Source organism: Fusarium phalaenopsidis (assembly GCF_050370095.1).
Source record: "Fusarium phalaenopsidis strain FUZ10S chromosome Unknown contig_32286, whole genome shotgun sequence".
Taxonomy (NCBI): domain Eukaryota; kingdom Fungi; phylum Ascomycota; class Sordariomycetes; order Hypocreales; family Nectriaceae; genus Fusarium; species Fusarium phalaenopsidis.
This window is the reverse complement of record NW_028145413.1, coordinates 2762662-2779347: the sequence shown is the minus strand read 5'-3', so window position 1 is coordinate 2779347 and position 16686 is coordinate 2762662. Positions and strand designations below refer to the sequence as shown.

At 54.2% G+C, this 16686-nt stretch overlaps 5 protein-coding genes across 5 annotated transcripts; 2 read left to right on the top strand and 3 right to left on the bottom strand.

Annotated features, from left to right (window-relative positions):
* Positions 1-643: 643 nt before the first annotated feature.
* Positions 644-2080, top strand: LRP88_03142 (glycoside hydrolase; the record flags this gene model as incomplete). Its single annotated transcript, XM_083239772.1, has 4 exons — positions 644-792; positions 842-940; positions 993-1042; positions 1095-2080. 4 exons carry the CDS (start codon positions 644-646, stop codon positions 2078-2080), a joined length of 1284 nt encoding a protein of 427 aa, XP_083104902.1.
* A 3577-nt stretch (positions 2081-5657) lies between these two features.
* Positions 5658-6508, bottom strand: LRP88_03141 (syntaxin; the record flags this gene model as incomplete). Its single annotated transcript, XM_083239771.1, has 2 exons — positions 5658-6252; positions 6312-6508. The coding sequence occupies 2 exons, from the start codon at positions 6506-6508 to the stop codon at positions 5658-5660; spliced, it is 792 nt and encodes a 263-aa protein (XP_083104901.1).
* A 1394-nt stretch (positions 6509-7902) lies between these two features.
* LRP88_03140 (uncharacterized protein) lies at positions 7903-8772 on the bottom strand (the record flags this gene model as incomplete). Its single annotated transcript, XM_083239770.1, has 1 exon — positions 7903-8772. One exon carries the CDS (start codon positions 8770-8772, stop codon positions 7903-7905), a length of 870 nt encoding a protein of 289 aa, XP_083104900.1.
* Positions 8773-10532: 1760 nt separating this feature from the next.
* On the bottom strand, positions 10533-11672 carry LRP88_03139 (uncharacterized protein; the record flags this gene model as incomplete). The annotated part of the gene is made up of 3 exons (XM_083239769.1): positions 10533-10940; positions 11078-11211; positions 11270-11672. 3 exons carry the CDS (start codon positions 11670-11672, stop codon positions 10533-10535), a joined length of 945 nt encoding a protein of 314 aa, XP_083104899.1.
* A 1700-nt stretch (positions 11673-13372) lies between these two features.
* Positions 13373-15874, top strand: LRP88_03138 (kinase-like domain-containing protein; the record flags this gene model as incomplete). The annotated part of the gene is made up of 2 exons (XM_083239768.1): positions 13373-15472; positions 15524-15874. 2 exons carry the CDS (start codon positions 13373-13375, stop codon positions 15872-15874), a joined length of 2451 nt encoding a protein of 816 aa, XP_083104898.1.
* Between the last annotated feature and the right edge of the window lie 812 nt (positions 15875-16686).

Below are 16686 nucleotides of genomic sequence, written 5' to 3'. Positions count from 1 at the left end.
TCCATTTCGTCTCCCCATCTGTGTTTCAATTAGACTTGGCTCGGAGAACCAGACGAATGGGAGCTATAGGCTGGGTATCATGATCGTGGCCACTGCCTTGTCAGTCCACGAGGCCATGAAACGGAAAGCATTGAGAGGGAATCGACCTCCCCGAAAGGGACTTCGGGTTGTTTCCATACGCTCGCCGTTGACGAGATGAGCCGGGATAGGGAGAACCGCGCGCAACGTTGCAGACCCTGATCGTCCCAAGGCCGAGCTAAGCCTTGATCAAAGCACCGACATCAACTGGCTCTAGCCTTGCCTTGCGGATTGATCCCAAGGATGCTCACGATGGGGCTCAAGCATCGAGCCAACATGATACACTCACTGTTCGGAGGTGGCACGACAAGGTTGACTCCTGTATAGCTCTACGCGCCACACGTAAGCTGATCTAACATGGAGATGTCTATTCATACCTCCTATAACTCTCTGAATTATATAAAGCATACTCAAGTTCTCGCCTCCATAAAGATGCCCACCAAGCACACTCACTTCCTTCTCTAGCCATTCTTTTCTGTTGCGGCCTGGCGCTTGCACATCAGATTCCTTCACCACTTCATTCATTCTTTTCTTCGTTCTTTTCTATACCTTCCCTCTTTGAACCATGTCGACCATGTTCACTCTTTTGTTCAGATCGCTGGCGATCATTGCTGTGCTTCAAGCTACTCTGGGATTCGCGAGACCCATCGCCACTTCATCCCGTGCCACTGCTGTTTCCAATGGCTATGCCAACTCCGTCTACTTTGTGAACTGGTTCGTAGGATTCTCTAGAAACAAAGTCACCTTTTCTAACCCCTTTCAGGGGCATCTACCAGCGAAACTTCCAGCCCAAGGACCTCCAGGCTTCTCAGATCTCTCATGTGCTCTACTCCTTTATGAACGTCAAGGCCGACGGAACTGTGTAAGTTGCAATGGCTTCATGCTACAAGTCACGATACTAACTCGACCCTCAGTTACACCGGAGACAGCTATGCCGACCTTGAGAAGCACTACGAGGGCGACTGTGAGTTTTTCCCCCATCTCTTTGTGTCCCTACAACTGAGTTTTGGATGCAGCCTGGAACGATCAGGGTACCAATGCCTATGGATGTATTAAGCAACTCTACCTCTTGAAGAAGGCCAACCGCCAGCTCAAGGTTATGCTCTCTATTGGTGGATGGTCCTGGTCTACCAACTTCCCTGCTGCTGCCAGCACCCCTGAGACCCGTGCTACATTCGCCAAGTCCGCCGTGACTCTGATGAAGGACTGGGGGTTTGACGGTATCGATGTCGACTGGGAGTACCCCAAGGACGAGACGGAATCCGCCAACTTTGATCTGCTCCTTCAGGCTGTCCGTGACGAACTCGACTCTTATGCTCAGCAGCACGCTCCTGGCCACCACTTCCAGTTGTCCATCGCTGCCCCTGCTGGTGCTACCAACTACGAGAAGCTTCACCTCGACAAGATTGGCCAAGTCGTCGACCACGTTAACCTGATGGCCTACGACTACGCTGGCTCTTGGGATACTACCAGCGGCCACAGCGCCAACCTGTATGCCAACTCTGCAATCGCCAAGGCCACCCCCTTCAACACCGATGATGCTGTCAAGGCTTACATCAAGGGTGGTGTCCCCGCAGAGAAGCTCGTCCTCGGAATGCCCATCTATGGCCGCTCGTTCGAGAGCACCACTGGCATCGGCGAGTCCTACACCGGCATTGGACAGGGCAGCTGGGAGCAAGGTGTCTGGGACTACAAGGTGCTCCCTAAGTCCGGAGCCGAGCTCAAGTACGACGAGACTGCTCAGGCTGCCTACAGCTACGACGCCAACACCCAGGAGCTCATCACCTTTGACACGCCCCAGGTTGTCCAGAACAAGGTTTCTTACCTTCAGAAGCTCGGCCTCGGTGGCAGCATGTTCTGGGAAGCTTCCGGCGACAAGACGGGCGACGACTCGCTCATCGGCACCAGCTTCAAGTCTCTGGGATCTCTGGACAAGACGGAGAACTGGCTCCAGTACCCAGACTCCCAGTACGCCAACATTGCCTCTGGATGCCAGAGCTAGGAAAACCTTCTTTAAGCTTTCTTCAACTGTACATAGTTCTTCTTTTTTTTGCATGCGTGCTCTGGGCCATCTATTGATGAGATTTATGGACTTTCGAGTCGGGTTTCAGGAAAACTCAGAGCGTGAGCTCATGTTGATGTTCAACGAGTTATGGCTCATGTACATATATCATCCACGTTTATAAATGTTCATACCTCCGTTTTCCGTCCTTCGTTAGTTCGTGACTTACTGTGATGATGTAAATATTTCTTGTTTCTGGCTGTGAAGGCGAGCAGAGTGTATTTGCAGATGTCTGGGGATCAACGGAGGCAGGCGCAGGAAACAGCATTGCACCTTCCATCTAGCCTTAAGGCTATTAATAAGTTGCGATGCATGGATTCACGTGCCATCCAAATTTCTCAGTGTGACTCCTTCCCCTTACAACATCGCCGTCCTCCTATAACACATTCTCCCTACAAGACTCGCCGACAAGCATCCATACTCCCATCATAGATCAAGGTAGGAAGCTCGCTGCCTGCAAAGGTGCCCGCTGTTGTATCATCATTCGTCAAGGTAATTGCATATCAGTACATTCGTTCTTTTATTTTCTTGACAACAAAGACGTTAATCCTCCGACTGCAAGCTCTGTGACGCCTTGGGAGGAGCACATCTCCACGGGGCTTCTACCATCGGCAGCTTCTAACACATGAGTTCCAATAGCATGATGCTACGGCTACCTCGCCGTTCAAGGGCATATGGACAAAGTTACGACTCACCACCCAAGCCACACAGCCCTGCAGATTCGGGCTACTCCTCGAGAGAGAACTCCCCTGAGACTACGAGGCCCCGCAAGTCGACGTGCTTCCTGAACTTCGATAGGTCGGGCTCCTGGGAAGCTGCAGCAGACTCGGGACTCGAAGATGGGGGGCCCAGAACACCAGTATCGAAGCAGCGGCAGAGTTACTTTCCCACCCCAAAGACACCTCAGCGAGCCCGTCCAGGCGAAAATCTCGACGGTATTTCCCCTTTCATCTACGCGAAAGACGCCAGCTCCCTGCCCCTTCAAGACAAACGATTCGATCCGAATCGACGGAAACTAGACAGATACGTCCCGAAGCGCGACCATGCGTCCCCTGTCGCCGAAAGATATCGAACCAAGAAGGAAAGCCAGGATCTCTCAACCGAAGAGAGGTTGACAAGAAACAAGCAAGCATCCGCAGATCCCTTTGCTCTTCGTCGTAGAGCCTTGACCCCTGATCAACGGTTCCCTTTTCGAGTTGATGAGAGTGTTGTCAATCGAGGTTTGTCAGGCAGAAAATTGACAGAGCGTCCCAAGCTGATCCTTGATGTCCAGGTACAGCTCTTAGTCAACTCCCACAAAACCGGGGAGGAGAAAGACAAGTCAGCGTGGGCGCCATCTAGTCAGTTGGTGGCCTCGTACCCAGCGCAATCGCCGTTGATGACGGGCAAGGACACCTCCTTCAACGTGGAACAAACGCTCGCATATTTCCGACCCCTTTCCAAGAAAGCTTGGTAAACACATCGGTCGAAAAAGAGAAGCATGAGGGCCGTGTCGCTTCTGCCTTGGACCTTGACCGTATTCGCAAAGTGCTCGACTTCTGCCAGAGCCGGCCAATCCCACGAAGTCCAACCGTGGGTCGAGTATTGGACCTGGAAGAAGGCCGAACTATTTGGGATGGGTGCAAATGGTCAAACAAGGAGCAGTTTAATAGTATGTCGTGTATCTGGCGCTGATGACCAGGTGTAACTGACCAGAGCAGTTCCTCCGAGACCAGCAAAGAAACGTCTTCTCCCTGCCGCTCCATTCAGGTCAGTGAATTATCCAATCCTCTAACCCCAATAACGATCTGACAGAACCATAGGGTCCTCGACGCGCCAAATCTCAAGGATGACTTCTACTGCTCTCCGCTCGCATACTCGCCTACATCACACACTCTCGTGGTCTGCCTGAGCAACCTACTTTACGCGTGGTCCGAAGCCGGGGGCGTACATATGATTCATGGGGCTCAAGCTGGCACTTGGCTAAGCTCAGTGTCATTCTCGTCTGCCCAAGGAACCAAGGCCGTGCTTGGAATCGGCCACTCGGATGGTTCTGTGGTTCTGAAGTCCCTATTTGACGGATTGCCCCGTTTCGAGGTCCGACAGCCATTTCCCATTTCCTGTGTGAGCTGGCGTCCGATTTGCACACTGCGGCCATCCAAGAATCCTCTTAATCCAGGGGTCCCCGTTCAAACTGAGGATCTGGTGGTCGGTGACGAGGTAGGCAACATCTACTATTACATAGTGGAATGGCCAATGAACTGGGAAGTTTCCAGAGATACCTGGCCAGGAGCAGTCACTCTCATGGCCAAGATCAGCAACATCCATTGTCAGCAGATATGTGGCCTCGCATGGTCGTCGGACGGGCGACTCTTTGCCACTGGGGGGAACGACAACCTATGCTGCCTTTTTGAGGTAGACCATGTTCTTGGGCAGCGTCGAACGGAATCTGCTCGGTCAGAAAATGGATATCAAGGGAGATTTGAGGGCCTCAGCCCCTACGGCGGCATTGAGACAAGAGTTACACGGCCATTTTATTCTCCGCAAGACGTTTCAGGGACGGAAGATGCATCTGAACCACCAATTGCGGCTGAGATGCGACCGCTTCCAAACTCGAGCGACACAGTCCGATATCTTGGGCCTGGGGCCGAGAGACACCACTGGGGCCACGATGCTGCCGTCAAAGCCATTGCTTTCTGCCCCTGGAGGCGCGGTTTGGTCGCCACAAGTGGTGGCTCCAATAACAAATGCATCCACTTCTACCATACGACATCAGGGGCGGCTCTGGCAACCATTGCCGTGTCAGCTCAAGTGACCTCACTCATCTGGAGCACAACTCGACGGGAGATTGTAGCCACGTTTGGCTATGCCCAGCCGGATCATCCTTACCGGATCAGCGTCTTTAGCTGGCCAGAGTGTAAGCAGGTGGCAGCCATACCTTGGGAGGGCGAGTTGAGAGCTCTCTACGCCGTTCCGTATCCTCGGGGGCCTACATCTGACAGTGACGTACAACGAGATGGGGGGTTTCAAGAGGGAAGCATTATTGTTGCATCAAGCGACAAGAGCATCAAGTTTCACGAAGTGTGGTCGAGCAAAAAAGGGGCAACGGTGGGCGGCAGTGGCATGCTTGGAGGAAGTGACATACTCGAGGGGCTGGAAGGGATCGACAAAGAAGGGGACGTGATTCGATGAACCGTTGCTGTCTGTTCCTGGGCCTTGAAGGAGGAACCGTCTAGACTGCAAGCTATGTCGAGGATTAAACGGCTTTGAAATTGAGAGAATGATACCACACCATGATGACAATCCCAACCTAATGCCAAATTCCACTAAGTTGTGATGAGAATCGGCTCCGCGGACATATATACAGATGATCTTTAACGGAGCCATTGTCTGTCTACTCGTTGCCCTGCCGAATTCTTGATAGACAAAAACGACGATATCATATACCTTGAACGACGCCCCAAGCCCGAATAACTCCCAAAACGCCAACCGATGCGCGACGCCCGCTGTCTCTTTAGAGAAGGATGAAGAGAAGAAACTATTTCAAGATGGCAATGAGGAGCACGAGGATGATGATGAGAACCACAATGGTTGTCATCTGCTTATTCTCGCTCGCCCCGCGAGCCACCTTGCCGAGGGTCCGGCTCGCGCGATCCAGGCGGCTCTGGTGACGGTCTGTGACGCCTTCGACCTCATCGAGCATGGCAACATGGCTGTCAAGCTCATCTCCAATCTGCATGCTGAGCTCTCGCTGGCGGCCGATAGACTCGCCAAGACGGTCGAGCTGCTCATCCTGCTGCTCAAGAATCTGGTTGTGATACTCGTGGATCTGCTGATTGCTCATCTCCGCCGCCTGGTCCTGGTAACCGGCCGAGTCGGAGGGGTCATCGCGGTAAGGGCCAAAGAGCTCGGCGGAGGGGGAGGAGGGCGTGTCGGTGAAGCGGACTGTCTTGGACTTGCGCGAGTTGGGCGACGTCGAGGCCGCGTGGGCGAAGTCGTCGGCGAGCTCTTCCGAGTTGGGGTGCGAGACGGTCGCGGCGGCCGAGGGCGAGGGTTGGCCTTGGAACTGGGTCGTGAGGTCGTCGAACTGCTTCTGGAGTGTTGAGATGGACTCGGAGAGGTCCGAGGCGCCACTGTATAAAGTGTCAGTTGGTCTGTGAACTCATACACGCAAGAGGCTTGAGAAACGTACGTCGCATCGCCGGCTTCGCTCAGACGCTGCTCCTCCTCGCGGAGAGCGGCCAGGCCGTCGCGGAACTGATCAAGAGAGCGGGAAATATGGCCATCCTGCGAGTCGCCTTCAATGTTGAGACTCTTTGCGCGCTGCCTCTCAAGCAGCGAGAGCTTGACGTGGTCCGAGAGGAGAAAGAGCTGATTTGCGCTCGACATGGCTGGAGAGAGATGGATTGGGATGGGTCCCCCTTCTACTGCAGCTGGCAAGATGCGGTTTGTCTTGTCTGATGGATGAGGCAAGCGAGTGGACTTGTGTGTGTTTGGCAATGGAATGTATTGAAATCTTGATGGGATGTTGCGAGGAGTGCTCCGGTAGAGTAAAGTAGACTCTGTAACCAGCCGTCGATACGTAACTGAATGACGCCGGTCGCCAAAGGTTCGTTCGTCGTCGGTGTAGATATCGGGCCAGGTATTCCTGCTACCTAGACGATAGGCCTTCTCGGCCAAGGTACTGAAAACCAACGCCTGGAAAGGGGCTAGCCGAGGTACCATCGGCGTCGCCACCTATCTGCTACTCTGGGGAGGGACATTGCCAGTGAGGAGGTTGGGGGGGCATGCTTTTCCCCCTGAACCTTTTCCGGATAGGCTTCCAATCGACAAGAGGCAGCAGTTTAAAGGAGTGTTGCATTATTGCATGTATAGATTTATTCAAAGTCTATGCTCAATTGCATTTATACAATATTTCATCTTGAACGTCTTGTCACTCACAACTCATAGTGCCATTGTGCTAACAGCAGACCAGGACCGTAGCATCCATCTCCACACAAGCTAGTGGCCAGCCAAGGTCCCTTGCATTCATACAAGAGCCAACTATTTGTGACCAGGAACATCAACCCGGCCCCGGATAATAAGAGAAAGAGACAATCAAAGAGACACGGGTGACAGATCAGTCCTCCGAGTCCGAACTGGGCTTGCTGAATTTCCTTCTGGCGCATGCCCGCCCTGGCAACAGTCCGACCCACGCGATGAGGCCCAACCAATTATCCGTCACGGAATATTCTCTCAGAAATCCTGCCATTTGCTCTGGTCCCATCAGCCAAATTGGCTCCAGTCCAAACTCCAGACTCTAGGCTGATTCGTCTCGGCCATCTTCCTGTGCCTGTGCCTGGCTCATCACCTTCCATCGTCGGGCCATGTTGCTTCCGATGACGCCGCTAAATGGCTGCCAGTGTCGCGTTGAGGCCGCGAATCCCACGCCAATGATCAACGCGTCGAGTGGGGGTTACTCAGCGCGACTTAATGAATACGAGAGACAGGCTTTTCGCCAACGTTATCAATCACAGGTAGGCAGCGTTGCAGACACTTTCGGAATAATTCATTGTTTCAAATTGTAATGATGTAAGTCGCATTCAATGATACAGAGCCATGACGATCCTTGTCTATGGCTGTCGCTCCCGGTAGCCTTTTCGACCCCGTCGATACCAAGGCACCTTTCCCATTCCTAACCCAGTCCCAAGCATGGCAAACCCACGTAACTCCGAGTAGATTGCAGAGAAAAAAAAGAAATAAAAATTATCGCAAAAATCGAAAGGTTCCCGGGCGAGGTTGCCCTAGTCCATTTTCATGTCCATGTCAGGCTCAGGGCTGGCGCTGACTGGTCGAGGAGATTCAGCTGCTGAAAGAGTCTCCATCCCGTCGAATCGGGGTGGCGAGCACTGAAGATTTTGGAGTGCGCCCTCAGCAGTTTGGCTGACGAGTTGACCCTGGCGGAGGTTTTCGGCAAAGAGGAAGAAGCCTTCATTGGCCTCCACGAGATATGATTGGAGGCCGTTGCTCTCAAGGAGAATGCGGGCGTTGGAGACGGGGAAGTGGTTCTCAATGAAACGCGCCCAGCCACGAGCAGCTGCTTGAATGTGCTCGTCATCGCTGATCCTGCGCCAGCCGATGCCAAGGTGTAGTGTGAAGCTGTCGATGGTGGGTCCCTCATTGGAAGGAGTCTTGAGGTCGGTCTTGCTGGGGGACTTGGCGCTGGCTGTAGGACCGGCTGGCTGGGCATGAGAGACGCGCTGCAACTTGGGGTTTCTGATCAAAGAGCGAGCCTCCTTGATGGCAGCATCTTCGGCAGCCTTCTTCTCCTCAACCCAGGTGCCAGACTGAGTGCCCGCGTCTGTGACGTAGCGGGAGCTAGGCTTGATGAGGGTCATGCCAGGGCCGTAGACCCATTCCTCCTCAGGCTCTTCGACTGGCAGGGACTTGACATCAGGCTCAAGGTTGTCGGAAGCCTCTTCCCGGGAACGCTTTTTGCCGGATCCAGCAGATCGAACTGGCTGATATGCCGCAAATTGGCTGGGAATTGGGGCAAATCGAGGTGGAGTGTGGTGATGGTGTCCAAAGCTTGCCATGCCCAGAGACTGGTGGGCAGGTTGAGGAGACATGGTAAGGACGGGAGAGGAAGAGAATTGGGGACTGAAGTACGCCATTTTTGAAAGCGTTCTGGTAGTAGGAGAACTGAGAGGTTGAAAGGTTAGTAGTCACTGCTGTCACAAACCATCTATTGCGTATTCAAGACACGCTGTTGGTGATGGACTCCCGCGGCGCTGGAGCTGGAGCTCTAGGACGAGGGTTGCAATTGAGTTTGAGAAGGTCGTTTGAGATGGAGAACCCGATAGGAGACGAGACGGGATGAAGGGAGTGAAGATGTGGAAGGGTTGGCCAACAGGAGGCACAAGAAGAGGGAGAGTACGCGACGAGTGAGGCGACAAGGATGGTAGCGAAGGGTCGTGATGGGGGTTTGACCAAGAGACAAGGACGAAGAGAACTTGGAGGATGACCTGAGGTAGGTGGAGGTCAGACTGGATGAAGATGGAGGAGGAAGAAAAGTTGGATGGGAGAGGGAGGAATAAGAAGTGCGAGAAGGATGCGAGGGGAGGACGGTAAAAGAACCTCTGAGAGTGAGAGCAAGAGGAAGGGGCGTGAGTGGCTCTTGGGTTCCAGCTGCAGGAGATCGGAGTGAGGCTGCATGGGTGTTAAAGAGCAACCTGGGGTAAAAAAGAGTTGACACTGTAGAGCGGTTTCGCGAACGGCGAAGTCCGCGTAGCGGTACCTTTGGCAGATATCCGCGCCGCATTTTCTCAGGCGCTTCACTAACAAGATAAAGGGGATGACTCGGATCGCCGCAGCTGACTCCGTGCGGGCCGTCAGCGCACAGTATGCACGCCATCAGCTTATCGGCGCGCTGGTTCCAAACCTGCCGGCCCTAAAAGAGGTCTAGCACGGAGCTAAGGCAGTTTGCAGCGCGAGGTACGTACCTCTCAATGGAAAGCTCCAATCCGCGCTTGTCCCCTTACGGGTTGCGTAATTGTTAAGGGTCTCAGACCTACCATGTCTGTAAGGGGCATAGCGCCAGAAGCAAGGCGTGAGGAGGCTCGTGGATGCTCCGAACGCCCGTCTGGTTGGATGGTCAACGCCCTGGGCACGCTGGGCTTGGCTTTTTGAGTTGCCCCGTGCCACACCCATCACGCCTAGCCCAGCCCACGCCCGCCAAACCGAGCCGAGAGCCCAGTTGGAGTGCAAGTGGAAGTGGGAGCCGTGAGAGGAGGGAGGTCAGGTCCGCCGTCGGCCATCCACCAATCCAGGAAGCGTCCCATCCAGATCCACACGAATCCGCCCAGTCCGAGTCAGTTTGTTCTGATTGCTTCTCTTGCCGAAGCTCATTGGAAGTTTGTATTTCCGCAGCCGACTCAGACGGGTACGTACTGCTCCGCTACGATGCCAAGCACATCCCGTCTTGTCTCCCCTCAGTCGCATCACCTCATCAGATCAGTCAGCCAGCCAACCCTCCAACTTGGCTCCCTCGGACTGGAATTTTTTTTGCCGCGGGACGCAGGTTCCCGCTTCTTCTCCGGAGCACCAACAGCAGATTATCCGAGATGGGGAATGGCGCTCTCCGTTTGCCAGCCCGGATTGCCAGAACAATGTGCTCACCACCTGACTAACACACACAACGATCCCCGGGAAACCGGCAATTGACGGCACGTTTTTGGTAGTGATGCGACTGATGTTACAGGAACAGGTCTGGCCTCAGATGAGAATTCCTTCCTTCCCGGTCTCGTCCTGCTCTCTCCCCGCCTAACATGATTGGCATCCATATTGCTATTTAATGTGAATTCAAAACCTCTCACGCCCTCACCACAGATCACAATCACGATCCTTCTTCCAAGCTGCTCTCGACCCAACCAAGTCAGTCATCGTCAGCATTCTCGTTTCCTCCGTAGAGCCCTTGGAACCCGGGGATGCTCAGTCCTGTTGGACTGCGATTGCGCCTGGCCCGCACCCTTCTCCCAGCTGCAGATGGAGTTTGCTGTGCCTCAACTCTTTGACGTCGCCCTCCAGCTGGCGCCGTGTAAACGCCTTCAAACCGACTCTGATGGCGGGCTTCTGGTAACTCTCTCGGCGTTTGTGGCTGCTCTCGAGTGGGCAAACGGTCGTTGTACACTGGGAGATGTCTCCTAGGAGTTATTGCGTCCAACTCCCCTGCGACAAGTGACGTCGTCGCTATGGGGTCTCTCGCGGCGACCTCTGGCCTCATTGGGCCTTGATCCTGCTCGCTGTTCCGTTCCTCGTCTGCGTGGTATCGACCGGGGCTGGGCTAGATTTTGATGTCAGTGAGTTCATTATGCCTTCTGTCCCTGCCTGGCGGTGTGCCTATCCCACGCATTGCGGCTGCAGGCGTTGGCTCACAAGACACTCGCCCCCATAGAGTAATATCGCTGGGATATCACTCACATGGGCCGTTGGAGGTCTGAGATGCAGTTGCACATTGTCCTGGCTGCCAGTGTCCTGCTCAGCCCTGCTGTCATCCGTGTCGTGAAGACGCCTGTGCGAGGATATGTGTTCTACTTCCAGCGTGCTTTCGGTTCCTGTTAACTGTTAGTCTCGTATCCTTATGGTTTGAGTGTGGCCGCGTGCTCAGCTTACCGATGGTGGACCTTGGGCGAAGTGTCAACGCGCGCAGCTCTGCGTGTAACAGCGCAATCGTATCAGAGTCAAATACTGGCATATGCTCCTCAGGTGTAGTGTATGTGATTTCCAATTCACTACCTTCATCGAGAGATGGCGCAGGTGACCTTGGCTCATCGTCGTTACGGGTGATGTCGCGTGTAATCAAGGTTGGCGGTTGGTTCGTCTTTCGAGCTGGGTCTTCTTGACGCGTGTGAGGCTCGCCACTTGGGACAGCATCTCGTATGGGCGAACTGGCACCGTCCAATCTCTTCCCGACCCGACAGGAGTGCCTGAGGTGTTTCCTGTATCGACTACGGCGCTCGCTGTCATTTAGCTCACGGGTGGTGATTGTGATTGTTGTGGGATGGAGTCTCAGCATAGTGAACCGAACGACAGGACAGTCATGGGCGTCAACATGGTGGATCAATTGCACCCTGGGCCAAAGTCCATGACTATCATGGCCACATTCGCGACTTCCTAAGCCATGCGTCTGGGTTTCAAGCGTCCTCGGAAGGTCGATTGGCACGCAAACAACCGAGTATGACCTGCTCGTGTTGAGTCTCGCCGAGGCTGTAGGGTAGTCACGAAGGCTCAGCAAGAACATCGCACAGGTAGGCAAGAAGTACCATCGCCTAAGTTAGATACTCAGGTAGAAGCCTTATCCACTGAAGCTCGGGTTCTGCGGGCATCTGCACTGCGTATGAGTTCATCCTACTCCATTGCGTGGCCTGCAGTCACGAGTGCCTCAAAATACACCCATTTATAGGTGGATGACGCCTGCCGGGGGCCGACACGAGAGGCTGCGCCGCGATGGCATAGCCTGGCCACGAATGCGAACCTGGGTGTTTGCATTGGTAGTCAGACTGGAGAGAACGCAGGCGGAAGGCTGAATGCGAACTCGAAGGCCAAAATAAGAATTGTTCGTCGTTCTGTTGACGTCGTCGTATGACACCTTCCTCTCTGATGATGACTGAAACCGGTTCCCAAAGAGGGAGGCCGAGGTGACTATTGAACAGTCAACCAGATGGCGCTTTTAACTCCCGACGATGCATGGACACAGGACAAGGTTTCTGGGACATGAATCGATTGGCCTTGTGAAGGGATTCCCGTAGTCCAGATCATCTCTGGTGAAACCAAGCTGGCGCTCAATTGTCTTGTCATCCATCTATTTTCGGCCGCCCATGGATGCATGCCCGTGTTGAGTTTGTCCAGCGATGCCCCTGATGAGACCGGGTGAGACGGGAATGGAAGCCTCAGTGGGTGATATGGATTATGGCGGCATGGGGCTGGTGCCAGGCCTTGTCCCTGGGTCTGCTGGTCGGGTCGGGTACCTGAGCGATGGATGGATCAATTATTAGGGACATGTTCTGCCTCCACACACTGCTTGTCACCCACAGGCACCAGCTCATTAACCTCAACGGTGATTGCGGTTGCCGTTACGGATCTGTCCCTGGTCCTGGCAAGAGGGCATATTTGGGCCGTGAATCTACCTATCTGGATGAGCTGTCGATGCTGCACGTAGACGTAGGAAGCCGAGCTTCATCAGGATCAGGACAGATATCCATGGATCCATTGGATTGGCCGTGCCTCTGCACCAGGTAAGAAAGGTGCAGTAAGGAAGGTACCCTGCGCTGCGTGGGCTGCTGCTGCGGCCACGGTTTACTGCTGCCGGGCGCTCCAGCTGCTGGGCAGTGCCTCGTCGGGTACTTTGCACGCCAAATAGGTACCTTGCCCAGCCTGGGGGGGCTCTCCTTTGCATCATCCCAGGCCCCAGGTTCAGGTCCAGGTTGGCAGCGGCCTAAGGCGTCCTCCTCCCTCTGCATTCTCGTAATCTGGGCTGGACCTCGTACCTGAGCAAGTACAGTCACTCTTTTGAAGTTTCGTTTATGGTTTCTATCGCTAACCAGCTATCCCGCTCTCAGCCAGACCAAGCACCACCGGTGATGCTCCACGGTCCATGCCGCCGCCAGTGGCCGATCGTCCCTCGTCCACGACTCGCGTCTCTCCTCCCTGAGCGAGTCGAGTCTGAGCTTGTCCACTTCCCCTGAGCATCTCCCCCCGGGCTCCTCGATCGCCACCATGAACGGGGACCTGAGCCTCTCTCAGGCCCTGGGCGGACTGCGTATCGCCAACCCCGACGATGCCGCTGAGCTTGCCTCTGCTTCTGCCTCTGCATCCGCATCTGCTCCCGAGCCTACATCTACTGCTCCCATCACCTCCGTCTCCGCTTCGACATCGACGTCCGCCCTCGCCTCTACACCTCAACCGACTGATACATCCACAACACCCTCGTCCTACGATGCCATTCATCTCGATCCTATAGATCCTGGCGTCGAATCTCTACTCACCGATCCTCGATTCGCCCCATCTGCTCAATCCTCCGACCTCACCCCAGAACCCAGTCCTGCCGCTGGCCCTTCGCAACCTTCTTCTCGACCCGAGATATCGAGGTCATCCATCTACGGCATGCCCAACATGCCCGATTTAAGGCCTGGTCCTTCCTACCCCGTTCGGGAGTCCAGCCAGCGAGACCCCCAACGTTCCTACTCGAATCGACAGCCGTCATCTCTGCCCCCCGGTGGCAGTCCACTCCCACCACGTAGGAGCTCGAGGGGAATGGGAGTAGGATATGCATCTGCTCCCGGAGGGTCTCAAGCAAACCAGGGCTACGCTGGGGACGCACAGGTCCCCACTAGCAGAGAGGACTGGCAAGAACGCGGCGCTGCTGTGGGAGTTCGCAGGGAGGTTGATGCTAATGGCCGTACCATTGTTCGCCAAGTTAAGAAGGGCGTTAGGGACTTCCAATTTGGTCGAATTCTCGGTGAAGGCTCATACAGCACGGTTTACATGGCCACCGACCGCCAAACACTCAAAGAGTACGCCGTCAAGGTCCTCGAAAAAAGACACATCATCAAGGAGAAGAAGATCAAGTATGTCAACATTGAGAAAAACACCCTCAATCGGCTTACTGAGCATCCTGGAATTGTGCGGCTATACTACACCTTCCAGGATGAAACTTCGCTCTACTACGTTCTCGACCTCTGCAATGGGGGAGAGCTACTAGGTGTGCTAAAAAAGACTGGCACGTTCGATGTCGAATGTACCAGATTCTATGGTGCCCAGATTCTCGACGCTATCGACTACATGCACTCTCGAGGCGTCATTCATCGAGATCTGAAGCCCGAAAATGTCCTCCTCGACGACCAGATGCACGTCAAGATCACAGACTTTGGTACGGCCAAGCTGCTCAAAGACCCGCGTGAGGATGCGTCGGCTGCGACCGCCAGTGGCGCACCTGACCCAGGCCGAGGAAAAGCAGACGAAGACGACCGTGCAGCATCCTTCGTCGGGACGGCTGAGTACGTGAGCCCGGAGCTCCTCACACACAAGAACGCCTGCAAGGCTAGTGATTTGTGGGCTTTTGGCTGCATCATCTACCAGCTGCTGGCTGGTAGGCCGCCATTCAAAGGAGGTAGTGAATACCTCACCTTCCAGAAGATTGTCAACCTGGAATACGAATTCCCCGCCGGCTTTCCCCCGGCCGCACGAGATCTCGTCGAGCGCTGTCTGGTGCTCGACCCGGCTCGAAGACTGACTATAGAACACATCAAGAACCACGAATTCTTTGACGGACAGCCGTTTGGAAAGGGACTGTGGAGGTCCAAGGCTCCACGGCTGCGCCCGTATATACCACCTGCGCAAGAACCCACCGTAATCCAGCTCAATGGCTTTTCTACGACACCCAAACCCATCGCCAACGCGAGGGCACCTCCGCCACCCCAGACCACCCCCTCGAACGGGAGCAGCCGGCCGTCACGGATAATCACTGAGCTGCCACCCCCCACACAGCTCGATATCGAATGGTCTCCAGTCCTTACCAAGAACAACGAGCGGATTCTCAAATTAGGGGATCTCATGGTCATTTCTACACCCTTGTCCTCAAGCCCCCATGGAAAAGAATCTGGGGAGGGACACAAGAAGTTGTCACGATTTTTCATCGGAACCACGACAAAGAAGCGCCAACGCCTGGTCATGATCACATCGAGTGGTCGAATTGTGCTTGCACCGGCTGGAGGTGAGGAGAAGCGAGCGAAGCAAGAGCTATCTCTACTCAGTTCGGATTGCACTTGGAGAACCCAGATTGATGCCAAGGGCCAGACTGTCTGGTGTGTTGATACGGTATGTATCCCCATTTCCCTTATTTCATCCCCGTCTAATATCAATTAACAGGGTGGTCACCACTATACATTTGAAGAGGCCAAATCCTCCTCACCTCCCCCCGAAGGTGGATCTGCTGCTGCCGACTGGGTCGAGTGTCTTGAGCGAGCCAGGGACATGGCCCTGTCTCAGAGCATGGCAACGAATTATGGAGGCGACAACGGATTTGCCGACATGTCGTCACAGGTATCGAGCCCCTCGAGCACACTTGGAGGCCGAGGGAACTACTCCGAAGGCTTTGGCATGGGTGGTCAAGGACGCAATCACTTGAGCAAAAACCAGTCGAGCGGCGAAGATCCAGCGCCGAAACGTAACCGGTTCAGCAAGAGGCAATCAAGAAATGGACTGGGCCCTGCATTCTGATGAGGCACTCGAGCAACGATAGAGTACGGACAGACTTGGCAGGCTTCTGACTGATTGACTTTTGTCATCAATCTCGCTGGACATTCTGCTACTACCTATCACATTCAGTACAGTTCATGGCATTGGCAGCGAGGCGCTTTACTGCGGAGTTTTCTTCTTCTAGGGGGCTGGCGGATGCATTTTCGGTGCATGTTTGTTTTCTAGCGTTGAGGGATGGACGGTATAGGCACAACTACGAGATGGTCACCGTTCAATGAATCGCAAAAGCTCAAGCTTCTGGATCTCTGGGGGGTTCAACTCTGCTCCACCACCAAGGGAGACACGATGGGGCGGAAGCAACGACAAAATTGACCTTGTGTCTGTCCTAGCACAAAGGCGTGGAGCATTTAGGGACAGGAACGGCTTCTGCAAGCTTACATACAGGTTGTACATGGCAAGAAGGTGGTTTAACATTCTTGGAACCGATTGATAGAGGATAGTAGCAGGCTGGTCTTTGAACCTGGGCAAAGCGGGAGAGCTGGGGAAACAAGGCGTCCACCCCCGACAACTGCCACCGCTCTTGATGCCTGGGTATTCGAGCTAGGAAGGGATAATAACCAACGTAATAGCTATAGATATACAGCTATAGTTGAAAAGATTCGATTGGAGTCATGCATTCAGTCTGATGGAATTCGAGGTCCCAACTAGGTCCCTGCTAGATTTGCTGGGGATGAAGTGACTAACATTGAACCAGACGACATTGACACGAAGAGGGTAAAAAACCAGGAGAATATAAATATTCCAGAACACTCTAACCACAATCCTATTTACAC